Genomic DNA, 26699 nt, shown 5'->3' on the forward strand with positions numbered 1-26699 from the left:
TTTCTTCAGTTTTAATCTACAGGTCATAACCAATAGATTGTGGTCAGTGTCCACATCTGCCCCTGGAAATGTCTTACAATTTAAAACCTGGTTCCTAAATCTCTGTCTTACCATTATATAATCTATCTGATACCTTTTAGTATCTCCAGGCTTCTTCCATGTATACAGCCTTCTTTTATGATTCTTGAACCAAGTGTTACCTATGATTAAGTTGTGCTCTGTGCAAAATTCTACCAGGCGGCTTCCTGTTTCATTTCTTTGCCCCAGTCCATATTCACCTACTACGTTTCCTTCTCTCCCTTTTCAGACTACCGAATTCCAGTCACCCATGACTATTAAATTTTCATCTCCCTTCACTATCTGAATAATTTCTTTTATTTGATCATACATTTCTTCAATTTCTTCGTCATCTGCAGAGCTAGTTGGCATATAAACTTGTACTACTGTAGTAGGTGTGTGCTTCGTATCTATCTTGGCCACAATAATGCGTTTACTATGCTGTTTGTAGTAGCTTACCCGCATTCCTATTTTCCTATTCATTATTTAACCTACTCCTGCATTACCCCTATTTGATTTTGTGTTAATAACCCTGTAGTCACCTGACCAAATGTGTTGTTCCTCCTGCCACCGAACTTCACTAATTCCCACTATATCTAACTTTAACCTATCCATTTCCCTTTTTAAATTTTCTAACCTACCTGCCCGATTAAGGGATCTGACATTCCACGCTCCGATCCGTAGAACGCCAGTTTTCGTTCTCCTGATAACGACATCCTCTTGAGTAGTCCCCGCCCGGAGATCCGAATGGGGGACTATTTTACCTCCGGAATATTTTACCCAAGAGGACGCCATCATCATTTAATGATACAGTAAAGCTGCATGCCCTCGGGATAGGATATGAAACAGCGTGTTGTGGCAGCCTGCGGCGACATTGCACCAGATGTACTGCGGCGTGTACGACATTCATTACGCCAGAGATTGCAATTGTGTGCAGCAAATGATGGCCACCACATTGAACATCTATTGGCCTGACATGTCGGGACACACTCTATTCCACTCCGTAATTGAAAACGGAAACCACGTGTGCACGTGTACCTCACCTCTCATGGTAATGTAAATGTGCGTCAGTGAAAAAGACCAATAACAAGGTGTTAGCATGTGGGCGTAATGTGCTGTTCCAGTCTCTTCTGTACCTAAGGTCCATCACCGTTCCCTTTGGATCCCTACGTAATTCGGTGCTCCCCGACACACACGATCGAACAGCGGAGGAGTGGTACTCAAGCGTCAACTTTAGGTTACAATATCTCCGGATGGAATTAACATTTTACAATGCAACAAACGGCACTGATTACGTATTTGTTTATATGTTCAGATGTGCTAGCAAAACTAACGGGGTTCCATTTAAAAAACGTAGGTTTGTGTTAAAAAAAATATACTTCTGTGCATTTTTTTATGGTTTGTATTAACCATGTATTAGCACCTCTCCTCACGTTCGGCCTGTGGAATCGATTCGTTAGTATTTGATGTGGTTTACGAAATATATCCAGCGGTAATGTTAGGTGACTCACCCTGTATATATACATTGATGTAACTCATTGTGCGTAAGGCGTATTTGTTCGGTTATAATTAAAGCTCAGAATCGAGCGTTCAGAACAAAAACTCCGATAATAAATCTGCAGAACAGTACGTAGTGTAATTCATCTTGCATGCCGCACTATAGATTACGGGTGACTCCGTAAGAAGCCTCGGTTCCTCCGAACAACGGACAAAAGGAACGTTTCATACTTTCAAATTTCTAATAAGCTTGACAAATCTCTGTATGCTACACCTGATACAGCAAGCCTGTTTATCCAGCATTTGTCTACGGCAGGTTGGTGCAGACTCGCATCTGACGAGGTGGCAACACTTACACCCAGAGGCGGGAGGGCCCGGCATAGTCGATGCGGCTGAGGCGGTCTTCCACCATGAGCAGCCCAGCTGATCCGACGTCGACCAGCCCTCTCTCCAGCATACCCACCAGTCCGTCGACCGTGTTGTTTTCACTCTGCCGCTTGTATCCGAAAGACGCCGTCGCGTACAGGACTGTTCTGTAAAGAGAAAGCGGTTTATGTTATATGAAATTGTTAACAACTGTATCTGAAGAAGCCTGAAAACTAGTTACCAGACGTACGTGAAATTTAATTTTTGTGACAGAATGTTTGTCAATCCCCAACCAAAACGTGCCATTGCGTCTACATATTTCTCTTCGACGTCACTGAGGCGCTGTCCGAGATTATCGAGAGGCAGGTCAGTTACCTGAAAGCAAGTTCCACGTTATAGTTGTGAAAATTTTATCACTTAGTTTTTGTAACAACACTACGCTTCTTTTCTTGCGTCATAAAATACAGAGCGTCCATAATTAAAGTTCCAGTTTCAAACAGTTGTTCAACTAAATACCTAGGAATTACAATTACGAACAATTTAAATTGGAAGGAACACATAGGAAATGTTGTCGGCAAAGGCTGATCAAAACGAAAGGAAAGAAAAGGTGACAATAGCGGGAAGGGTATCCTGGTTTGCGGACGTAGCTGTGTCATGTCTGATGATCTTAATATTTTTGTGAGTGCTAAAAATGTGTAAATTCGAGTGAAAGTTGGTGTGACAGCAGCATTCATGTTGCAAAGTCTTTCCCGAAAATTGTGAGTTCTGGAAAGCAAGATTATGCAACATTAATTTATGAAGGAATTTATAGCCAACGCTACATCAAGAATAATGGCTACCGCATGTAATGTGGTTATACCAAATTAATTCCAAGGACACATGAAGAGCTAGCCAGATATCATTCTGCAAGTTTCAACTATAGCTATCACGAGAGCTATAACAAATAAGGCAAGAGCCTGTATTAAATGTAAGGGGGTAGAACTGTACTGAATATCACAGTCCAAAATTCACACAAGCAGTGTGAAACAGATTCTGTTACTTAAAACTCTTTCTTAAATTCATTCTCTCAAGATCTTAAACAAAGGCCTATTTCTGTGTCATTGTTTCTTTTAGATAATCTTGTGTAAAGCTCAACAATCAAAACATATTGTTATTATTTAAATATCACGATGATGGAAGTATGACGTAATTTCACCTAAAGGGCTTTTTTTCCTGTAACAGACAGCTCTAAATCGGAAACAGGAAGTTTCCTATCAGCGCACACTCCGCCGCAGAGTGAAAATTTCATTTTGGAAGCTCTAAATCTATTTGTTTTTCTGTGAAGCATACTGATCGCATTGCTAGCCTATATTAATCTAGAGATTAACTTCACAATTTTGACAGTTACTTAATTTTCATTTCCACTTAATTTACATTTTAAAGATGGTAGTCATTAAGCTACACCGTAATCTCACAACTTGCATCCATCTTGATTCCAAGTAGAAGATTCAAAAACAATTTCAACAAAATAACTGCATTTCAGTAACAGTGAAACTGATTATGAAATAGTAATGTTAAATTGCTCCTTCAGAGTTGGCGCCGAAAATTTTCGTAGAATTAATATCTTTTACAGGCGGACTGTCGTATAGTAAGATTACACCAGTTTACAGTCTGCAGCTCGTGGTCTTGCGGTAGCGTACTCGCTTCCCGCGCACGGGGTCTCGGCGGAGTCAGGGATTTTCTCTGCCTCGTGATGATTGGGTGTTGTGTGTCCTTCATCATCATTGACTCGCAAGTCGCCGAAGTGACGTCAACAAAGAACTTGCAATACGGCGGCCGAACTTCCCCGCATGGGGCCTCCCGGCCAACAATGCCATACGATCATTCACCAGTCTACAGTCCATTCGCTGCTGTGGCGACGATAACATCTACTTCTACTTGATTACTCTGGAATTCACAATTAAATGCCGGATAGAGGGTTCATAGAATCACCTTCAAGCTACTTCTCTACCGTTCCACTCTCAAACAACGCGTGAGAAAAAGGAACACTTAAAACTTTCCGTGCGAGCTCTGATTTCACTTATTTTATTATGATGATCATTTCTCCCTAGGTAGGAGGGTGCCAAAAACATATTTTCACACTCTGAGGAGAAGGATGGTGATGGAAATTTCATGAGAAGAGCCTGCCGCAGCGAAAAACGTCTTTGTTTTAATGGTTGCCACCCAAATTCGTGTATCGTATCCGTGGCACTCTCCCCCTTATTTCGCGATGATACAAAACGAGCTGCCCTCCTGTGAGCGTTTTCGGTGTCCTACAACAATCCTATCTGATGCGGATCCCACACTGCACAGCAGTACTCCAGAAGAGGGCGGACAAGCGTAGTTTAGGCGGTCTCTTTAGTACACCTGTTACATTTTCTAAATGTTCTGTCAACAAATCGCAGTCTTTGATTTGCTTTCCCCACAACATAATCTATGTAAGCGTTCCAATTGAAGTTATTCGCAACTGTAATCCCTATGTTTTTACTGATTTTACAGCCTTTAGATTTGAGTGATTTATCGTGTAACTGAAATTTAACGGTTTCTTTTTAGTACTCATGTGTATGACTTCATACTTTTTATGATTTAGAGTCAACTTTTTGCACCGTGCAGACATCTTATCTAATTCATTTTACGATTGGTTTTGATATTCTGATGATATTACTAGACAATAAATGGCAGCATCATCTGCAAACAACCTAATAGATCTGCGTCCAGGAAGAGCAGAGGGCCTATAACACTTCCTTGGGGAACGCCAGATATTATTTCTGTTTTACTCGTTGACTTTCCGTCAATTATTACGTACTAGACCTTTCTGACAAGAAATCACGAATCCAGTCACTGAGGCGAACTCTGTAGGCTCGCAATTTAATTAGAAGTCGCTTGTGAGGAACGGTGTCAAAAGCGTCCTGGAAATCCAAAAATGTAGAATCAATTTTACGTCTCCTATCGATAGCACTCATTACTTCGTGAGAGTAAAGAGCTAGCTGAGTTCCACAAGAACGATATTTTCTGAATCCGTGTTGGCTATTAGTCAATAAATCGTTTTCTCGATCACAATATATGTTCCAAAATTCTACTTCAATTCGACGTTAGTGATATGGGTCTGTAATTCAACGGATTGCTCCTATTTCCTTTCTTGGGTATTGGTGTGACTTATGCAACTCTACAGTCTTTGGGTACGAGTCTTTCCACAGGTGAGCGGTTGCATATGACTATTGTGTATGGATGTATTGCATCAGCATATTCCGAAAGGAACCTGTCTGGTATAAAATCTGGACTGGAAGCCTTTCTTAAGTGTTTTAAGCTGATTCACTACAACTAGGTCATCTACTTTTAAGTTATTCATGTCGGCTGTCGTTCTTGATTCGAATTTTGAAGTATTTACTTCGAGCAAGGAGACCTGTGTGGAGCGGACTGGGTGCGTTTTTAGTTTATAGAGTCTTGGGAAGTACAGAAAGGGCTTTAATTTCAAAGGGTGCAGGCCGAACACAGGAAGAGGGCAGACATGGAAACAATCCGTATTGTAGTTCTAAGCTATCGCAGATGTGCTGGAAAAGTAACAGAGCTTCAAATGCTAATATAAAGCACTGAATCTCAAATCGTTATGGGCATGGAATGCTGGCTAAATCAGGAAATAGGTTCAGCCGAAATCTTTACAAAGAAACTAACTGCGTTAAGAAATGGTAGATTAAATACAGTTGATGGCGAAGGGTTTATTGTTATGAGAAATAGTTTACCTTGTAGTGCAATTGAAGTAGATAGTTCCTGTGAGCTAGTATGAGTAGAGGTTATACTTGACAACCGGAATGAATTAATAATTGGTTACCTTTACCGACCCTCTGACTCAGATGATATAGTTGCTGAACAGTTCGAAGAAAAATTTGAGTAGCTTTGCAAATAGGTGCCTCACTCATGCAATTATAATTGATAGTGACTTCAATCTACCCTTGCTATGGTGGCGAAAATACATGTTTGAAGTCGGTGGCAGGCATAAAACATCGTCCAAAATCGTACTGAATGCCTTCCCAGAAATTTATTTTGAACAACTACTTCAGAAGTATCATGACAGATACAAACAACATCCAAATCCACAAGAAATAAGTACAAAATATATCTATTTAAAAAAAGCAGAAAAAAATTCGCTTGACACCTTCCTAAGAGGGAGTCTCCACTCCTTCCAATCTGAGTATGTAATCGCAGACCAGATGAGGTTTATATTCGGAGAAGTGGTATCGACGGCAGTTGAGAGATATGTACCAAATAAATTAATAAGAGGCGTTAACGATCCCCCACGGTACGCAAAAAATGTCACATTTACAAGAACTCAAAATCTCCGAGACTGGCTAAGTTTCACAGAAACTCGAAATTTAGCATGAACTTCAGTGCGATAAGCTTTTAACAGTTTCGACAACGAAATTCTCTCTCGAAATATGGTAGAAAACCAGAAGGGGTTTCGGTCGTATGTAAAGTACATCAGTGGAAAATGGAATCAATACCTTCACAGCGCGATAACAATTGTGATGTTATTGATGACAGCACCACTAAAGCAAAGTTATTAAATACGGTTTTCCGACATTTCCTTCCTGCGTGTAGTGGACTCCTGACCTATGGCACAATGATCCCAGGTGACAAATGGCTCAACAAACAATTCAAGCGAGACAGACAACAGCAGTAGCGGTAGCAAATCAGACGAAAGCGGTTTAACCGAAGACCGACATGCAGAGAATAAGAAGTAGGTATAGTAGACAACAATAATAGACTGGTCGACAAATATAGAAATAGAGGACCCCACAGGCTGCTATTTACTATAACTTAGTTGCAGGATCACGCCATCTCAGGACGAGAGACTCAAAGTATTGCTAAGGTTCTCACCCTGAGAAGCGGGTAGCAATTAATGGGGCAGTGGCTGCTCAGAAGCGAGAGGCTCATTGTCGTTCTGAGGTACTTCAGTGCTAGCATTCTATAAGTCTAAATCCTTTCCTTTTCCTATTTTTCTATCTTCTTAATACATAAATTGTTAATTTTAAGCTTTTCTGTATCGTAATTAATTTTAAGTTTAAAAATATTTGAAGCTGCAATATTGTTCAACTTTGTTAAAATCAGGTTTGATTCCGCGAGGAAGTAGCTGTGCCCAGCGACTGTATTTACTTTAGGTAGTAAAGGGTACAGCAATCAGTGTTTATTTTATAGAATTTAGGTCATTTTGTGGCCATCTCCAATGCAGTAAATGTTAAGTTAAAACATTGAAACTACTTATATATAAATACGAGGGTGCTTTGGTAAGAACAGTAAATTGCTATGAAAGAATGGAACATTTCTGTTGCACCTTGATGGTTGGTAAGTTTGATTATTCCAAGGATCGTACAAAGAATTTCAACAGTGTACATCGTACAATACATTCCCGACAGCTGTCTGAATTGGTCAGTGTGTTGATTGCGGCTGAGAATGGAGAAAACCGAGTTTCGTCCTGTCATTAAACATTCTCTTTTGTAGGTTGGACTGCCACTGAAATCAAAACGGAATTGGGTGAAGTTCATGTAGACTCTTCGCCATCATTGAAGACCATTTATTTTTGGATAAATGAATTTAAAAGTGGTCGGACAAGCACCGAACACCAAGCGCGCTCCGGCCATCCAATTGAGGCCACCGCAAAGGAAACTATTGACAAAATCCATGATATGGTAATGCGAGACCTCCAAAAAAAAAATTGAGAGGTTGCTGAGACTGCGGGCATTTCAACTGAGCGAGTGCACAGTATCCTGCACGGAGAATTGGCTATGAAGAAGCTGTGTGCGTAGTGGGTGCCGCGATCGCTCACAGTCTACCGAAAGTGTATCCGGCACAACACTTTTAATCGCAATCCGCGAGACTTTTTGCGCCGATTTGTGACTGTTGATGAAACCTGGATCCATCATTATTCACCACAGTCAAAACAGTATCAAAACAATGGATAAAGGCTGGTAAAAGTGCACCAAAGCAGACAAAGACCATTTATCAGCTGAGAAGGTGATGGACACTGTTTTTTGGGATTCCTAAGGAATAATCCTCAAAGAGTATTTGGAAAAAGGAGGAACCATAACTGGATCCTATTAGTCTTCATTGTTGGATCGTTAGAAATTTGCGTTGGCTAAAAAAGACAAAGGTTGGTACGCAAAAATGTGCTCTTTCGGCAGTATAATGCATCATGGCACACACCAGCGGTAGTTACGACGAAAGCGTATAAATTAGGCTTTGGATTGGTTCCTCATCCACCATAGCCACCAGACTTAGCTCAAGTTACTTCTCACTGTTCCCTAGCATGGAATGACGTACCTGCTTCGTTCATCCAAACTGAGTTCCACTTGATGTGTAACCAAGATGGAGCTGGAAGCTTTATATACTAAGTTTCTAATGCTGTATTACCCCCTCCCCCTCCCCAAATCACCTACAAATTTAAACATGTATTACTTGCTGAGTAAAAATTTTCATCAAACGAGGAAGTGATAATTGCAGTCAACGAGTATTTGGCAGAGACTGACAGAACCTATTTTTCCGATGAGATGAAAATGGTTGAGACCGCAGGACCAAATGTATGTAGTTCAAAGGAGACTACGTTGAGTTCATTACGAAACAAACATGTTTATTGTTTTTTTACCGTATTGCCCCAAGTGAACTATTCATGTCAAAGCTTGAGTTTACTCTTTTTTGTATTATTAGATAAATATTGTTGTTGTTGTGGTCTTCAGTCCTGAGACTGGCTTGAGGCAGCTCTCCATGCTACTCTACCCTGTGCAATCTTCTTCAACTCCCAGTACCTACTGCAACCTACATCTTTCTGAATCTGCTTAGTGTATTCATCTCTTGGTCTCCCTCTACGATTTTTTCCCCTCCACGCTGCCCTCCAATGCTAAATTTGCGATCCCTTGATGACTCAGAACATGTCATACCAACCGATCACTTCTTCTAGTCAAGTTGTGCCACAAACTTCTCTACTCCCCAATAAAAAAAAAAGGTTCAAATGGTTCTGAGCACTATGCGACTTAACTTCTGAGGTCATCAGTCGCCTAGAACTTAGAACTAATTAAACCTAACTAACATAAGGACATCACACACATCCATGCCCGAGGCAGGATTCGAACCTGCAACTGTAGCGGTCGCTTGGTTCCAGACTGTAGCGCCTAGAACCGCTCGGCCACTCCGGCCGGCCTCCCCAGTCCTATGCAATACCTCCTCATTAGTTACGTGATCTACCCACCTAACCTTCAACATTCTTCTGTAGCACCACATTTCGAAAGCTTCTATTCTCTTCTTGTCCAAATATTATAAATTAAAAAATCTTTATATTCTGTGTAAAATTTAATATTGTGATAACACGACCTGTCTTAGTACCTAGATGGCATATCATTTGAAAATGACAGCAAATAAAGTAATAAAAAATAACTTCCTAACCTTCCTCTGACTGGAGGATGTTGACCGTTGAACTATATAGGAAGTTCTTATATCTTTCACTTACTCTAAACATCTGCTCATGGGATGTCGAGAGACTGACGTGCCACAAAACGCCAGTCACTAAAACTCATGCAGTCGGGCACAGAGTTGAGGGCAGCGTGGAATGGCGTACCCATTTTGGTCATCAAAACTCAGTTCCACTTGATGAAAAGCCGAAATGGAGCTGGCAGCGCTATATACTAGTTTCTCTTCCTGTATTAAACACATATTTTTCCTGTTATACTGTATTCGCATAATAACTAAAACTCTGTCTTCTGTCCTTCTTGGTGATACATTTTTAATAGCCAGCGATGCATTTGCGCCCTCACCACTGTGCCGACTCTCAGGGTGGGGCCCCAGAAGTTCCTCCGGAAGCCGTGGCTGCGACAGTGGTCGTGGCACAGGAGGCCAGCAACTGGTGACCAGGACCCCAGCGGGCGCTGCACAGTGGCGCCCGCCAGATGGTCTCTGGTCAGCTGCTGCAGCAGCAGATCGCCAGAAGAGCGTGGGGAGGCCCACGTGACGTCACTGTCCAAGCGCACGACCAGGCCTGGAGGCGGGGGACCTCCGCTCCTCACCAGCCAGTGAGTCGACGTGTTCAGGAGGCCCAGCTCGACACTCTGGTGACGAACATTCCAGATATCTAACATACTCAGCGCTCTCGAGCAAGAATTTCAATGGATTGGGAATAACAGCCAACCTGTTGCTAAATACAGGTTTATTTAAACCATGGTGAAGTTTTAATAAACATGTATTTCCAACTAGTTGGCCGTTATTTCCAATCCACTAAAGCTCTTGAATGCGCAGTTGCTGAAGTGCAGTCATGTTCAAAATCTTATTCTTGAGTCACATCGTCATTAATTTACAGCAGGCGTTTTGAACATATACTGTGTTTGAACATTATAAAACATCTTGAAGAAAACGATCTCTTGACACATAATCCACACAGATTCAAAAAAATATCGTTATTGTGAAATACAGCAGGCTCTTTATTCTCTCAGAATAATAAGTGCTATCGACAGGGGATATCAAGTTGATCCCATATTTCTAAGTATCCAGAAGGATTTTCGACACCGTTATCCACAAGCAACTCCTAATTAGGCTGCCTGCCTATGGAATATGACTCAATTGTGCAACAGGATTTGTGTCGTTCTGTCAGATTAGTCACAGTTGGTAGTAATTGACAGGAAACAAACTTGTGTAACAGAAGTGACATCTGGGGTTACTCGACAAAGTTTTGCAGACCGTGTAACATGACTGACAGTAAGGATACCAAGAGAGGTTTGTTCTGGTTGAGCATGGCAGCACGGCTGCTTGGCATTCTGATACAATATGAAAAAATAACTTCAAAATTTTTCATAAAAAATAACGTTCATCATAATAGTATGCAAGAAGAAACTGACAAAAAGTAAATAGTCAATTGTTTTAGGGAGATACTTTCATTTTGGAACCACTGGGACTAACATTTTCAACCTCCAGTAATTTCATGTGATACATTTGAAAGCAGTTTCGTATTTTTCCTAGACACAGTCCCACAACTTCTATGAATTCATAACGCCTAAAGCAAATTATAGTCCTAAATAACAAGCAAAAATGGACATAAGAGTTAATAAATTTATATGAAACATACATACTGCTGTAATGGCTTCATTTCGAAACAACTCATTAAAGCAGTAGTGAAAACTCAAATTTACGTTACAATAACTTAAGATGTTCTTGATTTAGCTGTCAATCATGCTCTCAGAATGATCACTGCAAAAAAAAACTTCATGTCATAACCTCCTACAACCACGTTGTACATACCGCGCTCCGACTGTTGCTTTGAATGCTTGCTGTAAGTGACTACTACAATGCAATGCATTCGTAGAAGTATCTCAGTACTAGATGTATCTGTTTTGCAATAGCATCGGTGGTTTCATGCTAATAGGCACTGACTGATTTTTGTTGTGGTCTTCAGGCCTGAGACTGGTTTGATGCAGCCCTCCATGCTACTCTATCCTGTGCAAGCTTCTTCATCTCCCAGTACCTACTGCAACCTACATCCTTCTGAATCTGTTTAGTGTATTCATCTCTTGGTCTCCCTCTACGATTTTTACCCTCCACGCTGCCGTCCAGTACTAAATTGCTGATCTCTTGATGCCTCAGAATATGTCCTACCAACCGATCCCTTCCCCTAGTCAAGTTGTGCCACAAATTTCTCTTCTCTCCAAATATATTCAATACCTCCACATTAGTTATGTGATCTACCCATCTAATCTTCAGCCTTCTTCTCTAGCACCACATTTCGAAAGCTTCTATTCTCATCTTGTCTAAACTATTTATCGTCCACGTTGCACTTCCATACATGGCTACACTCCATACAAATACTTTCAGGAACGACTTCCTGACACTTAAATCTATACTCCATGTTAACAAATTTCTCTTCTTCAGGAACGCTTTCCTTGCCATTGCCAGTCTCCATTTTATATCCTCTCTACTTCGACCATCATCAGTTATTTTGCTCCCCAAATTTACTACTTTAAGTGTCTCATTTCCTAATCTAATTCCCGCAGCATCACCCGATTTAATTCGACTACATTCCATTATCCTCGTTTTACTTCTGTTGATGTTCATCTTATATCCTCCTTTCAAGACACTGTCCATTCCGTTCAACTGCTCTTCCAAGTCCTTTGCTGTCTCTGACAGAATTACAATGTCATCGGCGAACCTCAAAGTTTTTATTTCTTCTCCATGGATTTTAATTCCTACTCCAAATTTTTCTTTTGTTTCCTTTACTGCTTGCTCAATATACAAATTGAATAACATTGGGGATAGGCTACAACCCTGTCTCACTGCCTTCCCAACCACTGCTTCCCTTTCATGCCCCTCGACTCTTATAACTGCCATCTGCTTTCTGTACAAATTGTAAATAGCCTTTCGCTCCCTATATTTTACCCCTGCCACATTCAGAATTTGAAAGAGAGTATTCCAGTCAACATTGTCAAAAGCTTTCTCTAAGTCTACATATGCTAGAAACGTAGGTCTGCCTTTCCTTAATCTATTTTCTAAGATAAATCGTGGGGTCAGTATTGCCTCACGTGTTCCAGCATCTCAACGGAATCCAAACTGATCTTCCCCGAGGTCGGCTTCTACCACTTTTTCCATTCGTCTAAAATGAATTCGGGTTAGTATTTCGCAGCCATTGCCTATTAAACTGACAGTTCGGTAATTTTCACATCTGTCAACACCTGCTTTCTTTGGGGTTGGAATTATTATATTCCTCTTTAAGTCTGAGGGTATTTCGCTTGTCTCATACATCTTGCTCACTAGATGGTAGAGTTTTGTTAGGCCTGGCTCTCCCAAGGCTGTCAGTAGTTCTAATGGAATGTTGTCTACTCCCGGGGCCTTGTTTTGACTTAGTCCTTTCAGTGCTCTGTCAAACTCTTCACGCAGTATGATACCTCCTATTTCATCTTCCTCTACATCCTCTTCCATTTCCATAATATTGTCTTCAAGTACATCGCCCTTGTATATACTCCGTCCACCTTTCTGCTTTCCCTTCTTTGTTTAGAACTGGGTTTCCATCTGAGCTCTTGATATTCATGCAAGTGGTTCTCTTTTCTCCAAAGGTCTGTTTAATTTTCCTGTAGGCATTATCTATCTTACCTCTAGTGATATTCGCCTCTTCATCCTTACATTTGTCCTCTAGCCATCCCTGCTTAGCCATTTTGCACTTCCTGTCGATCTCATTTTTGAGACGTTTGTATTCCTTTTTGCCTGCTTCATTTACTGCATTTCTGTATTTTCTCCGTTCATCTATTAAATTCAACATCTCCTCTGTTACCCAAGGATTTCTACTAGCCCTCGTTTTTTTACCTACTTGATCCTCTGCTACCTTCACTATTTCATCTCTCAAAGCTACCCATTCTTCTTCTACTGTATTTCTTTCCCCCTAGCCTGTCAATTGTTCCCTTACGCTATCCCTGAAACTCTGTACAACCTCTGGTTTAGTCAGCTTATCCAAGTCCCATCTCCTTAAATTCCCACCTTTTTGCAGTTTCTTCAGTTTTAATCTACAGCTCATAACCAATAGATGTTGTCAGAGTGCACATCTGCCCTTGGAAATGTCTTACAGTTTAAAACCTGGTTCCTGAATCTCTGTCTTACCATTATTTAATCTATCTGATACCTTTTAGTATCTCCAGGCTTTTTCCATGTATACAACCTTCTTTTATGATTCTTGAACCAAGTGTTAGCTATGATTAAGTTATGCTCGGTGGAAAATTCTACCAGGCGGCTTCCTCTTTCAGTCCTTAATCCCATTCCATATTCATCTACTACGTTTCCTTCTCTTCCTTTTCCTACTATGGAGTTCCAGTCACCAATCACAATTAAATTTTCGTCTCCTTTCAATATCTGAATAATTTCTTTTATCTCATCATACATTTTATCAATCTCTTCGTAGTCTGCGGAGCTAGTTGGCATATAAACTTGTACTCCTGTGGTAGGCGTGGGCTTCGTATCTATCTTGGCCGCAATAATACTTTCACTACGCTGTTTGTAGTAGCTTACTCGCATTACTAGTTTCATATTCATTATTAAACCTAGACCTCTGACTGGTACTGCGAAATAAAATTAATAAATTGGTGGCTTGAGGCGGAAACCACTGGTACTCAAAGGGTTAACAGGAGAAGCCAGATGGGCGCGGTGCTCCGTGAGGTGGGAGGCGGCTGGCGCACGCGCTTCTGTCAGGGTCGCGCTGAAGTCCGGAGTGAGCTTAATTGTCTGAGTAGGTCTGTGGGGGAGGAGAATGTTTTAGAAATGTTCATTGAAATAGATAATGCTGAAACTGAACAGGATGAACAGTCAAGTTGAGGGGATAAAGAGTCAATTTAAGGAATAAATCAGTTTGAGGAGAGAGACAGAAAATCTGGGGAGTTGATAAATAAAAATATGCGATGACCAGATTGTGAAAACTCGTTCTTCGCTAGTGGGAACTTGCACTCAAATTACTCAGGTTGAAAAGAAGTTGACATACTGGATAACGGGAAGGGAAAAACATTTGTAGGAGAAAAAGTAGATGTTCCGTGGAGAGAGAGAGTGTGTGAATAGAAAGAAGAACATTGCATCTGCACTTTGTAGACTCTACATTTACATATATACTCTCTCACCCAGTGTGGAGTGCATGGCAGAAGTTACATTCCACTGTACCATGTGTTAAGGCCTTTTCCCTTTTCATTCACGTATGGACCGCGAGAATAATGATTATGTAAATGCCCCTATGCCTGCTGTAATTAATCTAAACTTATCCTCACGATCCCTATGTGAGCGATAAGTAGGGAGCTGTAGAGACATCATTTAAAGCCGGTTCTTGAAATTTTTGTCAGTAGACTTTCTCAGTACAGTTTCCGTCTATCTTCAAGACTCTGCCAGTCCAGTTTCTTCAGTATCTATGTGACACTCCCCCACGGATCAAACAAACCTGTGACCATTCGTGCTGGCCTTCCCTGTATACGTTGAATATTCCGTGTTAGTCCCGATTGGTACGGGTCCCACACTCTTGGGCAGTATTCTAAAACTGCTCGCACGAGTGGTTTGTAAGCAATCTCCTTTGCAGACTCGTTGCATTTTCCTGGTACTCTACCACTGAACTCGAAGTCTGCAACCCGCTTTACCCATGACTGAGACTGTGAGATAGTTCCATTTTAGTCCGTACTAAGTGTTACACCCAGATACTTGTATAAGTTTACAGTTTCCGAGTGTGACTCACTAATATTATATTGATAAGATACTATGTTTTTCGTTTGACTTCGTGGAGCTCGTGGATGATGCAGTGTGCTACAGAAACAAAAGAAACAACTATAAAAAGAATAATGGAAACAATCAGGGTGAGAGGAACTATCGAGGAGTGCAAGTTTCAGATGGGAGCGATTCCAGTGTGGCGCGAATAATTATCAGCCAAATTACGGCAATCATGGCAATCAGCAGAGTAATAGAAATAAGGATGACGGCCTAATTGCACGGCCAGGAGAATAATAACCAACCAAAGAAGCAGTCAAGAAACTAAATTTTCCCCTGATTGATGTCCGAGGAGTGAGCAGGACAAACTTTGTTAAGAATACGACTGAAGAGGGGATAAAAACAAGCACCATAGCTACCATGAGGCAGCAAAAGAGGCACCGATATTTGCTACATAGGTCGTGATGGGCTACGAGAAACTACGGTGAGGCTAGTGTGAGTGCACAGGTATAGAGGCAATAGTAAACAGAAGCGACGGGCAGCGTCAGTGGATGTAGACTTAAATTGTTTGTTTAATCACGAAGCTAGTGACGAATATGATCTGGTAGAATTGACAGCACTAGGGATCGACAATAAGGCAAATGGGTCAGTATCAATAACAGAGTGCGAAGGCAATGTGTTCATTTCGATGTGGCCCGGACAGAAGTAGCTACAGAGTCGCAAACTTCAGCTGTTGACGAACAGGACTTGGAACCTGTGGCAGTGAATGTGGGGATGAGGCATGCAATGAAACTGGTGTGTACTGACGAAAATAATTTCATTGTGCAGATTGTTTCTGCAGCGATTCTTATTGCAAAATTCAGCGAGTGGCGCGCTGGAATGTATTCGTCGTGCAAATAATGTAGATATTGCTAACAGTCCTGACAAAATTAATGCGTTCGTCATTGTAAATGAGCGTGAGTAGTTTGTTGTTACGTCTATCTACACAGTAATTAGCTCAGCAAAGAAGTATATGATTACGAAACCAGCGATAACATTGCGCAGGCCAGAATGGAATAAATGTTGGTACCACAGAGGTTGGCATCAGAGAATAGCTAGTAAGTCACGCAGTTTAGAAGAGAATTGGCCAGTATTTCGACGAAGCTTTTGATGCAATTTTCGGTAATGATAGTGAAATTGGGCTTCCGAGAGAGATCTGTGTACATGCAAATGATCTGCTTGTCGACACAAAATTGAAAAAGCTTCCAGAAGTAAAAGTGTTAGAAGCGTCTTAACTGTTGCTGCTAACAATGTTGGAGCGGATTGCCTGGTAGACACAGATAGTGACGTGTCATTGTGCTTGTATCATTTTTCAGTCATATTGTAAATAAGGACAGTGTTTGAACTTCCTGGCAGATTAAAACTGTGTGCCGGACAGAGACTCGAACTCGGGACCTTTGCCTTTCGCGGGCAAGCGCTCTACCATCTGAGCTACCGAAGCACGACTCACGCCTGGTACTCACGGCTTTAGTTCCGCCAGTACCTGCAAAGGTTCGCAGAAGAGCTTCTGTAAAGTTTGGAAGGTAGGAGACGAAGTACTGGCGGAAGTAAAGCGTGAGGACAAAGCGTGAGTCGTGCTTGGGTAGCTCAGATGGTAGAGAACTTGACCGCGAAAGGCAAAGGTCCCGAGTTCGAGTATCGGTCTGGCACACAGTTTTAATCTGCCAGGAAGTTTCATATCAGCGCACACTCCGCTGCAGAGTGAAAATCTCATTCTGAAGGACAGTGTTGTTTACCTTGCGACGAGCGTAAAAAGCAAAAATACAACTGGGAGCTACAGGAGACCAGTGAAAAGTGAAGTTATTCTTGAAGTAAGAACTGACGGAGCAATTTATCATCAAGGATTCTTTGTACTTCCAATTCTGTGCACCAACATGCTAATGGGTACAGATTTCCTGACAGAGCAAGTGGGTGACATTAATACAAACAATAACTTACAGACCTGAATGCTGGTGCAATCAGCAGTGGGCCAAATTTGAAGGTGCATTGGCAGGCGTGTTCAAAGACAGTTGTGTTAGTGGAGTAGATCTAACTGAGAGAATTATAAGTAAGGTAGATGATACTAAAGAATTAACAAAGGAAAACAGGAATAGTTATATAATTTACTGTTGAACATCAAGATATATACTCAGGCAAACCTGGGAAGTCTGTTTATTTGTTTATTCTATGTGAGTTTAAGAACATGAGTGTGTAAAGGTATTACCATACCCTATATACACTCCTGGAAATGGAAAAAAGAACACATTGACACCGGTGTGTCAGACCCACCATACTTGCTCCGGACACTGCGAGAGGGCTGTACAAGCAATGATCACACGCACGGCACAGCGGACACACCAGGAACCGCGGTGTTGGCCGTCGAATGGCGCTAGCTGCGCAGCATCTGTGCACGGCCGCCGTCAGTGTCAGCCAGTTTGCCGTGGCATACGGAGCTCCATCGCAGTCTTTAACACTGGTAGCATGCCGCAACAGCGTGGACGTGAACCTTATGTGCAGTTGACGGACTTTGAGCGAGGGCGTATAGTGGGCATGCGGGAGGCCGGGTGGACGTACCGCCGAATTGCTCAACACGTGGAGCGTGAGGTCTCCACAGTACATCGATGTTGTCGCCAGTGGTCGGCGGAAGGTGCACGTGCCCGTCGACCTGGGACCGGACCGCAGCGACGCACGGATGCACGCCAAGACCGTAGGATCCTACGCAGTGCCGTAGGGGACCGCACCGCCACTTCCCAGCAAATTAGGGACACTGTTGCTCCTGGGGTATCGGCGAGGACCATTCGCAACCGTCTCCATGAAGCTGGGCTACGGTCCCGCACACCGTTAGGCCGTCTTCCGCTCACGCCCCAACATCGTGCAGCCCTCCTCCAGTGGTGTCGCGACAGGCGTGAATGGAGGGACGAATGGAGATGTGTCGTCTTCAGCGATGAGAGTCGCTTCTGCCTTGGTGCCAATGATGGTCGTATGCGTGTTTGGCGCCGTGCAGGTGAGCGCCACAATCAGGACTGCATACGACCGAGGCACACAGGGCCAACACCCGGCATCATGGTGTGGGGAGCGATCTCCTATACTGGCCGTACACCTCTGGTGATCGTCGAGGGGACACTGAATAGTGCACGGTACATCCAAACCGTCATCGAACCCATCGTTCTACCATTCCTAGACCGGCAAGGGAACTTGGTGTTCCAACAGGACAGTGCACGTCCGCATGTATCCCGTGCCACCCAACGTGCTCTAGAAGGTGTAAGTCAACTACCCTGGCCAGCAAGATCTCCGGATCTGTCCCCCATTGAGCATGTTTGGGACTGGATGAAGCGTCGTCGCACGCGGTCTGCACGTGCAGCACGAACGCTGGTCCAACTGAGGCGCCAGGTGGAAATGGCATGGCAAGCCGTACCACAGGACTACATCCAGCATCTCTACGATCGTCTCCATGGGAGAATAGCAGCCTGCATTGCTGCGAAAGGTGGATATACACTGTACTAGTGCCGACATTGTGCATGCTCTGTTGCCTGTGTCTATGTGCCTGTGGTTCTGTCAGTGTGATCATGTGATGTATCTGACCCCAGGAATGTGTCAATAAAGTTTCCCCTTCCTGGGACAATGAATTCACGGTGTTCTTATTTCAATTTCCAGGAGTGTACATGCCAAAGAGGGATGGAGCGAGGGCAGGGATTCAGAGAAAACTTGACAGGAGTGCCACAGAGCTCAGTACAAATGAGTATTTCAATTCCATTGTAGTGGTTAAAAAGAAAGGCAATTCATTTAGATATGTATTGGATGGCAAGATATTAAATCATTGTTAAAGATACAACTCATCCTGGTAACATGGATGAACTGATCCAGAATTTCAGAAAAGTGCAGTTAATGTCAAGTATGTATTTAACGGTTGGCTTTTGGAAAGCACCATTTGCAGAAGACCGTTGCAATCATGCATCATTTCTTTTTAAGGGAAGAATTTACCAATGTAAAGTGGTGCCATTTGCCCTTTGCTCATCTGTGGCAGTATCTGTATATGCACTGAACTGTCTACTAGGGCAAGCACTAATGAATTGGCTTGTAGTTTAAGTGGACGATACCTTAGTAGAGACCACAAAGTGGCAAAAGCATTATAGGCTATTTAAAGAAATTTTCATTGTGCCTCAACAAGAATGGTTAAAGCTTAGACTAAAAAAGTGCATGTTCATGAAAGCAGAATTCGCCTTTTTAGGACATAGGACATCAGCTGCAGGTATAACACAAATACAGACAATCTTGTGGGGACAGCAGGCTGTGCACCACCCAGAAACCAGGAACAGCTCACGATATTGTAGTGCCAGTTTATTCTGATTACAATGCAATGCTCCTTTGGACATTCATGCATGTCAAAAGAAACAGGCACTGCGGCGACTACAGCCGTTATGAAATACACTGTGAATAATGACAACCGCCAGTTGTAGAATTTAATGACGCCGATGAAAATTTATGCCGGACTACGGTTCGAACCCAGATTTCTCACTTATCGCGAGCGATCGCCATACCACTTTTTTTTAGATGTTGATCTCATTTTGTTCGTTATTGTTCGTTGCACTTGTTCAGAGTGGATGTCCCATGACACCCGTATAAGTTCGTCGTTCACCCGTTCACTCAGGTTTTTTTAAAATTAATTAATTTATTTTTTATTGCAGAGCGCAACTCGCACTCTGACCGAACACGTTGAGCTACCGTGGCAGCTACAATTTGGTTATCCGTGCACGCCTCACGGCCAGACCCAAACTTCCAAATGTCGTGAACCATGCGTCTACGACCTGGACTGTATGTATTCTCATACAGGTCAGACGTTGACTTGAAAGTCGCTTGCCCGGTATCGGCAGAGAAATGCGATATTGCAGTGCCTGTATTATTCTGAATACGATGCAAAGTTCCTTTGGACATGGATGCATGCATGTCTGACCTGGTTGCCATTATTCGTAATTACCAAAACATTTAATGCAGAAACAGCTTAAGTCGCTTCCAGGAATGTTCTCTTTTGTCGTAAGTTTATTGGTAATCAGAGTCTAAACTCGCCGAATCTGTCGAGATTGCCGAAGAAAACTATGCCTTGGCTATGGGTGAAAGATTATAAGGCTGATTTCGTGGCAATAAAGGACAGTCTGCGCCACAGAAAAAATTTGTATTACCCTAACATGACTTTGCCTGACAAAGGACAATTCGAATTTGGAGTGGATATGATATCGTTCCAGGTGGTGAATAAGGGTGGAATCACAGAGCATTGAACGATCTCGTTTTTCAGCCAAATGTTATTAAAGCATGAGGGGAGATATTGGATCTCTCACAAAGAGCTGCTTGCAGTATTCTGGGTTTAACAAAATTCTGAGCGTATTTCAAAGGATGTGTAACAATTGCACAAACCGACTGTAAAGAGCTTAGCTACTTTCAAGAGTCCAAACTGGACAATGGGAGGTAGAAGTAGTGGCTGCTATTCCTTTGCAATTTCAGTATACCATCGAATATATGAAAAGAACTGACAACTTTGTAACAGGCGCTTTGTACGAATGCACTTACTGATGCCGAAGACGATGAAAAACGTGATGGTGCTGAGGGGCAGGTTGTGCTCACACTATCCGTTAAACAACCTGTTCACCTACCTGGATAGGCTACAGGTTGTCTGCTCCTTCACTCTGCGATGGTAGGTACTGGTTTAGCAGATAAAGGCATCGTTGACGAAAATTCGGCTTAACACCTACCAAGCAAAGGCCACATAACTCCAGTCCATGGGCAGTAGCTGAAAGTTAGTTAAACTATAGAGTGTTCGCGCTTCTTGCATGACTCGTTTGAAAAAATATCTAAAATTTCCTTTAGGTTGGTTTATTGTCTTTAAACAAGAAAAGTGGTTATCAAGTTCGTATTTAACATCTCGACATTGATTATGCAATGTTACCGTCTCTGTAACTAGTTCACGCCCAAAAGCAGCCATAACATATTTAGTCTGACCCGATATTTTGAACGTCCTATACAGTTACTGAACCACGGCCAATTGCGAGTTAACACATTCAGTCGTTCAGTGGGCTTCTTGTAAAGAAGCGCTCGCCATAATGTGTCCTAAGCGGTACGAAACACGCCACGCGGAAATTATGCAAGATATGAAATGTTCATACGCGAAACTCCGAGAGTAAGCCACTCACAAACGTCAAACTTTCTCAAAGTACTAGTGCTGTCGCTTTTCTTCAACGATAGGAGAACCAATCAAACACCCCAGTTTCTTCATTTTGGTGCAAATTTTATTAGAGCGATTTAAATAGGTGTTTACCAAAAGACGGCTCCCGAGCGACTAACTCAGCTCATAGAACTGAGACACAAAACCCTACTCAGAGGCGCGGGAAATGCTGCATTCCTATTGGCTACTATGTTAAGCATCCAATCAAATCATATAGAGTACTTCTATACCCGCAGCATTTCTAATGACAGCCAATCAGATTACCACAAGTAATTTAGATTAGAAATCCAGTAATTCCGATATTAGATAAAATTTCATGAACAGAAAATACGATTCCTTCCCACAACATGTATTACTAATGAATTTAATACTCAACTCTCCTTCTGGCTGTCTTGTACAAAAACAGTGTCATTCGGACATATCTCACAAATTCCTCTACTGAAAAATAATTTTCTCACCCAAATTTTACATAGTTTTAATAAAATATCACATTCCCCCTTTACGTATGTCCTCCGTTCACTTAATCAGTCTCTCAAAAACGCTCATACAACCAAAACACAATGAAATAATAACATTCCAAAGTACTTTTTATTACGTCAGAAATCTATGGAAATGAAACTAAAGAAAATTCCAGAAATTTTGATTATGTGAGCCTATCGCTTGATTGTAGTTTCAATTGATACCATAGATCAACACGTTACAGCCCTTAACTCAAGTTTCACAATGCCAGTACGGTTCTTATGTGTTTTACGTAGAAATATGTATCTCCGGAAGTATTGAATTTATTGAATTGAAATTTTAACAGTACTGTTGTGTTATCCGTAGAATACGGTACACTAAGTATGAAAATGATCGATTACTATTTAGTAGTACTTCTTCAGATTCATAGAGAGTAAGTGTTAGGCAAGTAAACGGCTCGCCCGGACCAGTAGCTATCATCAGCTGTCGGAGCGTGAGAATCAAAATCTGCTCTCCTCGAGATTCCACGGCAAGCTACGCTTTGAATGCGAAACGACAACTCGTACTAATTTGCTACATTACAATGGTACAACCAAATACTAAGTTATGTATATGGAGGATGTAGAAGGAGAAAAGAAGATTTACAATATCCGTGAAAACATGCATAGAATGAAGAATATAGATCCAGACTTAAAATTAGTAAAGACAGTGTATGCAACGAAGGGGAATGAGATGTTGCAATGCTTCTATCAAATCTATAAGGTGTGTTTTTTAGGAGAAAAGATGTGAGCAAAGAGGCATGGAGGCTTTGCTTTCCTGAGCAACATGTAGAGTAGTTAATTTTTATATTCATTAACCTGAGCCCCGGGCACCTTGGATCACAGAGGTGCATGGGGATTTGCAATTCTCTGTTTTGTTCAATAATGTTATAACAAGAATAGACAGCAGCTCAGTGCTTGTGATCATTGCCAGAGAGTGAAGTACGGCACAGAGACAAGCCAAAGGAAAATGCAAAGCATTGTGTCCAACAAGGTCCACGAATTACTCGCACTTGGCATCCACGAGCCACTACCATCACGTCATGTAGTAGCAAAGTAAGTCCTTTTGGCGGAAGACATTTTCTGAAATAAGTTAGGCTATAAGCAATGAAAAGAGCCACAAGAAAAATTAAAAGCAAGATGAGAAAGGATTATTTTGCAAAACAAGGAAAGCCGGATGCATATTGTCTTACAACTGGTCTCAATTTGTGTCGAAACTTTAAGAAGATTTTATGGCTGGAGTGGGTGTCAAATATGTTGTGACAGCTGTGTATCATCGTGCAGGGAATCTAGCAGCACACTATATGAGGGAGTTGGGGCAATTAGTAAGAACATATTGTAGCTAAAAACACATGCAATGGACAGACTATGTACCAATGTTTGAGGTTGTTACGGACAGCATTAAAAGTTTTTGCTACAGGGTTCAGGCCACATGAAATAATAATCTGTTGTCAGCGGTGCTGGAATTTCCTCCTGGAGGCCACATCACTACACAAGAGCATGAGGCGATGGTAAAGCAACGTATGACGAAAAAGGCCAATGAAAGAAATAGAAGGCTGTATGGTACAAACTAGAAGATGAAGTTCTAGTGTAGACGAAGGAGAAATCAAGTGACTTGGAAGGGGAAAATAAAAAATTATTTGAGCTGTACCATGGCCCCTTTGTGGTCAATGAGAGCCATTCCCGAATGCTTACCGCCTAGCTTATCCCATTTCGGAGATACCATTGGGACTGGTACTGTCACTGATATAAGGCAGTATATTTCAGAAGTTACCAGCAGTCTGTAAATTGCTAGTATGCGGATTATATCCCTTGTGTTTATTAATAAGTCTTAATGATGGATCTTTTGTGTAAATATTAACTAAGCCAAAGGATTATTTTGGCGTGCGGAGTTGCCATTGGATTTCATGTAGCCGCGCAGGATTAGCCGAGCGGTCTTGGACGCTGCAGTCATGGACTGTGCGGCTGGTCCCGGCGGAGGTTCGAGCCCACCCTCGGGCATGGGTGTGTGTGTGTGTTTGTCCTGAGGATAATTTAGGTTAAGTAGTGTGTAAGCTTAGGGACTGATGACCTTAGCAATTAAATCCCTTGCGATTTCACACACATCTGAACATTTTTTTGATTTCATGTTATTGTTTATTTGTTTGTGTCAGTGTAAGATGTAATTTCGGTTTGCTTTGTTTTGCTTTACTGCAGAAGTAGGGCAGAACCTTTGCGAAGGGCTTGCTTGGTGTGTAATTCTGGTCTCAGGTGCATGCAGTACTGTGATCGGTGTTCTATCATTCTAAAGATACAGGCTACGCCAGTAAAAAAAAAAAAAAAAAAAAAAAAAAGGTTGAATTTCTATGTCGCATGAATCTGGCCTGCAAAGGGAGGGGGGGGGGGGCGAAGGCGGATTCATACTACCTGACATATTGCGAGCGTGAATGAGTGTTCAAATCAAATGTTCAAATGTGTGTGAAATCTTATGGGACTTAACTGCTAAGGTCATCAGTCCCTAAGCTTACACACTACTTAACCTAAATTATCCCAAGGACAAACACACACACCCATGCCCGAGGGTGGGCTCGAACCTCCGCCGCGACCAGCCGCACAGTCCACGACTGCAGCGCCCGAGACGGCTCGGCTAATCCCGCGCGGCGAATGAGTTTTCATGTATGTGGCTCGTAGGTTGGATTTGGTTTTCTGCATGTTGTCCATCTGGCTGGCATGACGTAGAGGTAACGCAGCAATGGTGGCTGCACTGAAGTTACTATCACGTGATATAAATGTGCACGAATATCAGATGTAATGCAAGCAATTCACAGTGTATCATGTGCTACTTAGCCTGAGTGAAATGTCAGTTCACTGCATCATGATATGTAAAATCTAGAGATGCTTGATAATGGCATACTTACAATCGTTAAATGACGTATACATCAGATTGAAAAGAGGCACTTGATACTGAGTAATGTTACTGTCTTAGGAAATTATTCAATTCTTGTAATTAGCTCAGTTTGTACAGGTTCGAGCACAGGCACATATTATAACTCTAGCACCGTATCTCTGCAGTTAAATGTTTTTCTTTCTGGTTAATGAAGTGCTACACTGACGTACGTACACGTACACACAATGTTAATTGTTTATTTGTATATGTTTTGGTATGAGAACATATTGTTCTAAGTGGATATGATAATGCCACCCATTTAATACATGCTTAGACTATAGGCTAAAAGAAACATGGCAAAAGTGCTAACTTATCCAATGTCCAAATTGTGCCTAGTTGTATAATTTTTTTCTGACAACGCTATGGTATTCTTTTAGTGGGACTTTCAAGTTTGGTGCTACGTTCTTTATATCAGTTAATGCGTGAAAGACAAACTATGTGGAGATATTGTAGCACAATGGACAGTAAAGATGTCAGAGATGGTTTGATTTTGTTGAGCGCGGGAGCTTGTGTATGCACGGCACCCCGGCCACTGGCAGCATGCCGCTCTTTTGTTTGACGGGCTGAGTCAGTCAGGCATGGTGCCTGTGATGCAGGTGCGCGTACTTCTCTCAGAGTCGCACCGAAGACTCGATATGACGTAGCTTCCACCGTGCAGCTCGTGTAACGAACAACGTAGCTTTGTACATGTTTGTGTGCATATAACATCCACCATAAAACTTACAGCAGAGTCTGATACACCAGTTTTAAGAGCAGAGTGGGGTGATTCAGCTAGTATTTAGATAAAATGTGCAGATGATGTATTTAATTAGCTCGAAGTAGAGAGGATATAAAATGTAGACTGGCAATGGCAAGGAAAGCGTTTCTGAAGAAGAAAAATTTGTTAACATCGAGTATAGATTTAAGTGTCAGGAAGTCGTTTCTGAAAGTATTTCTATGGATTGTAGCCATGTATGGAAGTGAAACGTGGACGATAAATAGTTCATACAAGAAGAGAATGGAAGCTTTCGAAATGTGGTGCTACAGAAGAATGCTCAAGATTAGATGGGTAGATCACATAACTAATGAGGAGGTAATGAAAAGAATTGGGGAGAATAGACGTTTGTGGCACAACTTGACTAGGGGAAGGGATTGGTTGGTAGGACATGTTCTGAGGCATCAAGGAATCACCAATTTAGTACTGGAGGGCATCGTGGAGGGTAAAAATCGTAGAGGGAGACCAAGAGATGAATACACTAAGCAGATTGAGAAGGATGTAGGCTGCAGTAGGTACTGGCAAATGAATAAGCTTGCACAGAATAAAGTAGCATGGAGAGATGCATCAAACCAGTCTCAGGACTGAAGACCACAACAACAACAATAATAAATAACATCGAGCCTAGAAAGTGTCTCCAACGAACTTTCACAGTATCTGTAATAACAACTGTAATAATTTAACTACAATAGAGATGGACCTACCACACAAAAGCAGTCATCAGGACGTAGCGAATGGGCTATCTACATGCTTACTTAATTAGCCAATTATAGGTGATTGAATCAGATCTTTAAAATTAAAGCAAGCATAATTAATTACTCAAGACAGAAACACGCACAGCATAGCATTACGTGTCGGTAAACGTAGTTACACATCTTAAAAATTATTTAGATCATAAGTTTGCTATGTTCAATTACCGCTTATAATTAATTAATCAAAATTTTCACCGTTTCACACGTAACTTAAACTCCATTCAAAATAAATAAATTTGGATGGCAGCAATGGAAAAAAAGCTGATAAGTTCCTACAAAACTAATGAGTCATGTGTATTCGAGACTTTTGTTTGAGCTTGAGACAATCTCGAAAACGACACATCGTATAGAAACAAAGATCTAGGGGAAAAGTTAATATTAGTAACGGGCATATCTGTCTCCTGATTGGGCT

The 26699-nt window shown here is 41.8% G+C and overlaps 1 protein-coding gene across 1 annotated transcript in view; it reads right to left on the bottom strand.

Annotated features, from left to right (window-relative positions):
• LOC126355450 (glutamate receptor ionotropic, delta-2-like) overlaps window positions 1-26699 on the bottom strand; it is a 146186-nt gene that overhangs the window by 75460 nt on the left and 44027 nt on the right. The window contains exons 3-5 of the mRNA XM_050005765.1: window positions 9738-10028; window positions 2171-2295; window positions 1911-2087 (exon numbers count right to left, since the gene is read on the bottom strand). Of these exons, the coding sequence (XP_049861722.1) occupies window positions 1911-2087; window positions 2171-2295; window positions 9738-10028 (593 nt within the window). The remainder of the gene's footprint in view (window positions 1-1910; window positions 2088-2170; window positions 2296-9737; window positions 10029-26699) is intronic.

Source organism: Schistocerca gregaria, chromosome 3 (assembly GCF_023897955.1).
Source record: "Schistocerca gregaria isolate iqSchGreg1 chromosome 3, iqSchGreg1.2, whole genome shotgun sequence".
Classification (NCBI taxonomy): Eukaryota; Metazoa; Arthropoda; class Insecta; order Orthoptera; family Acrididae; genus Schistocerca; species Schistocerca gregaria.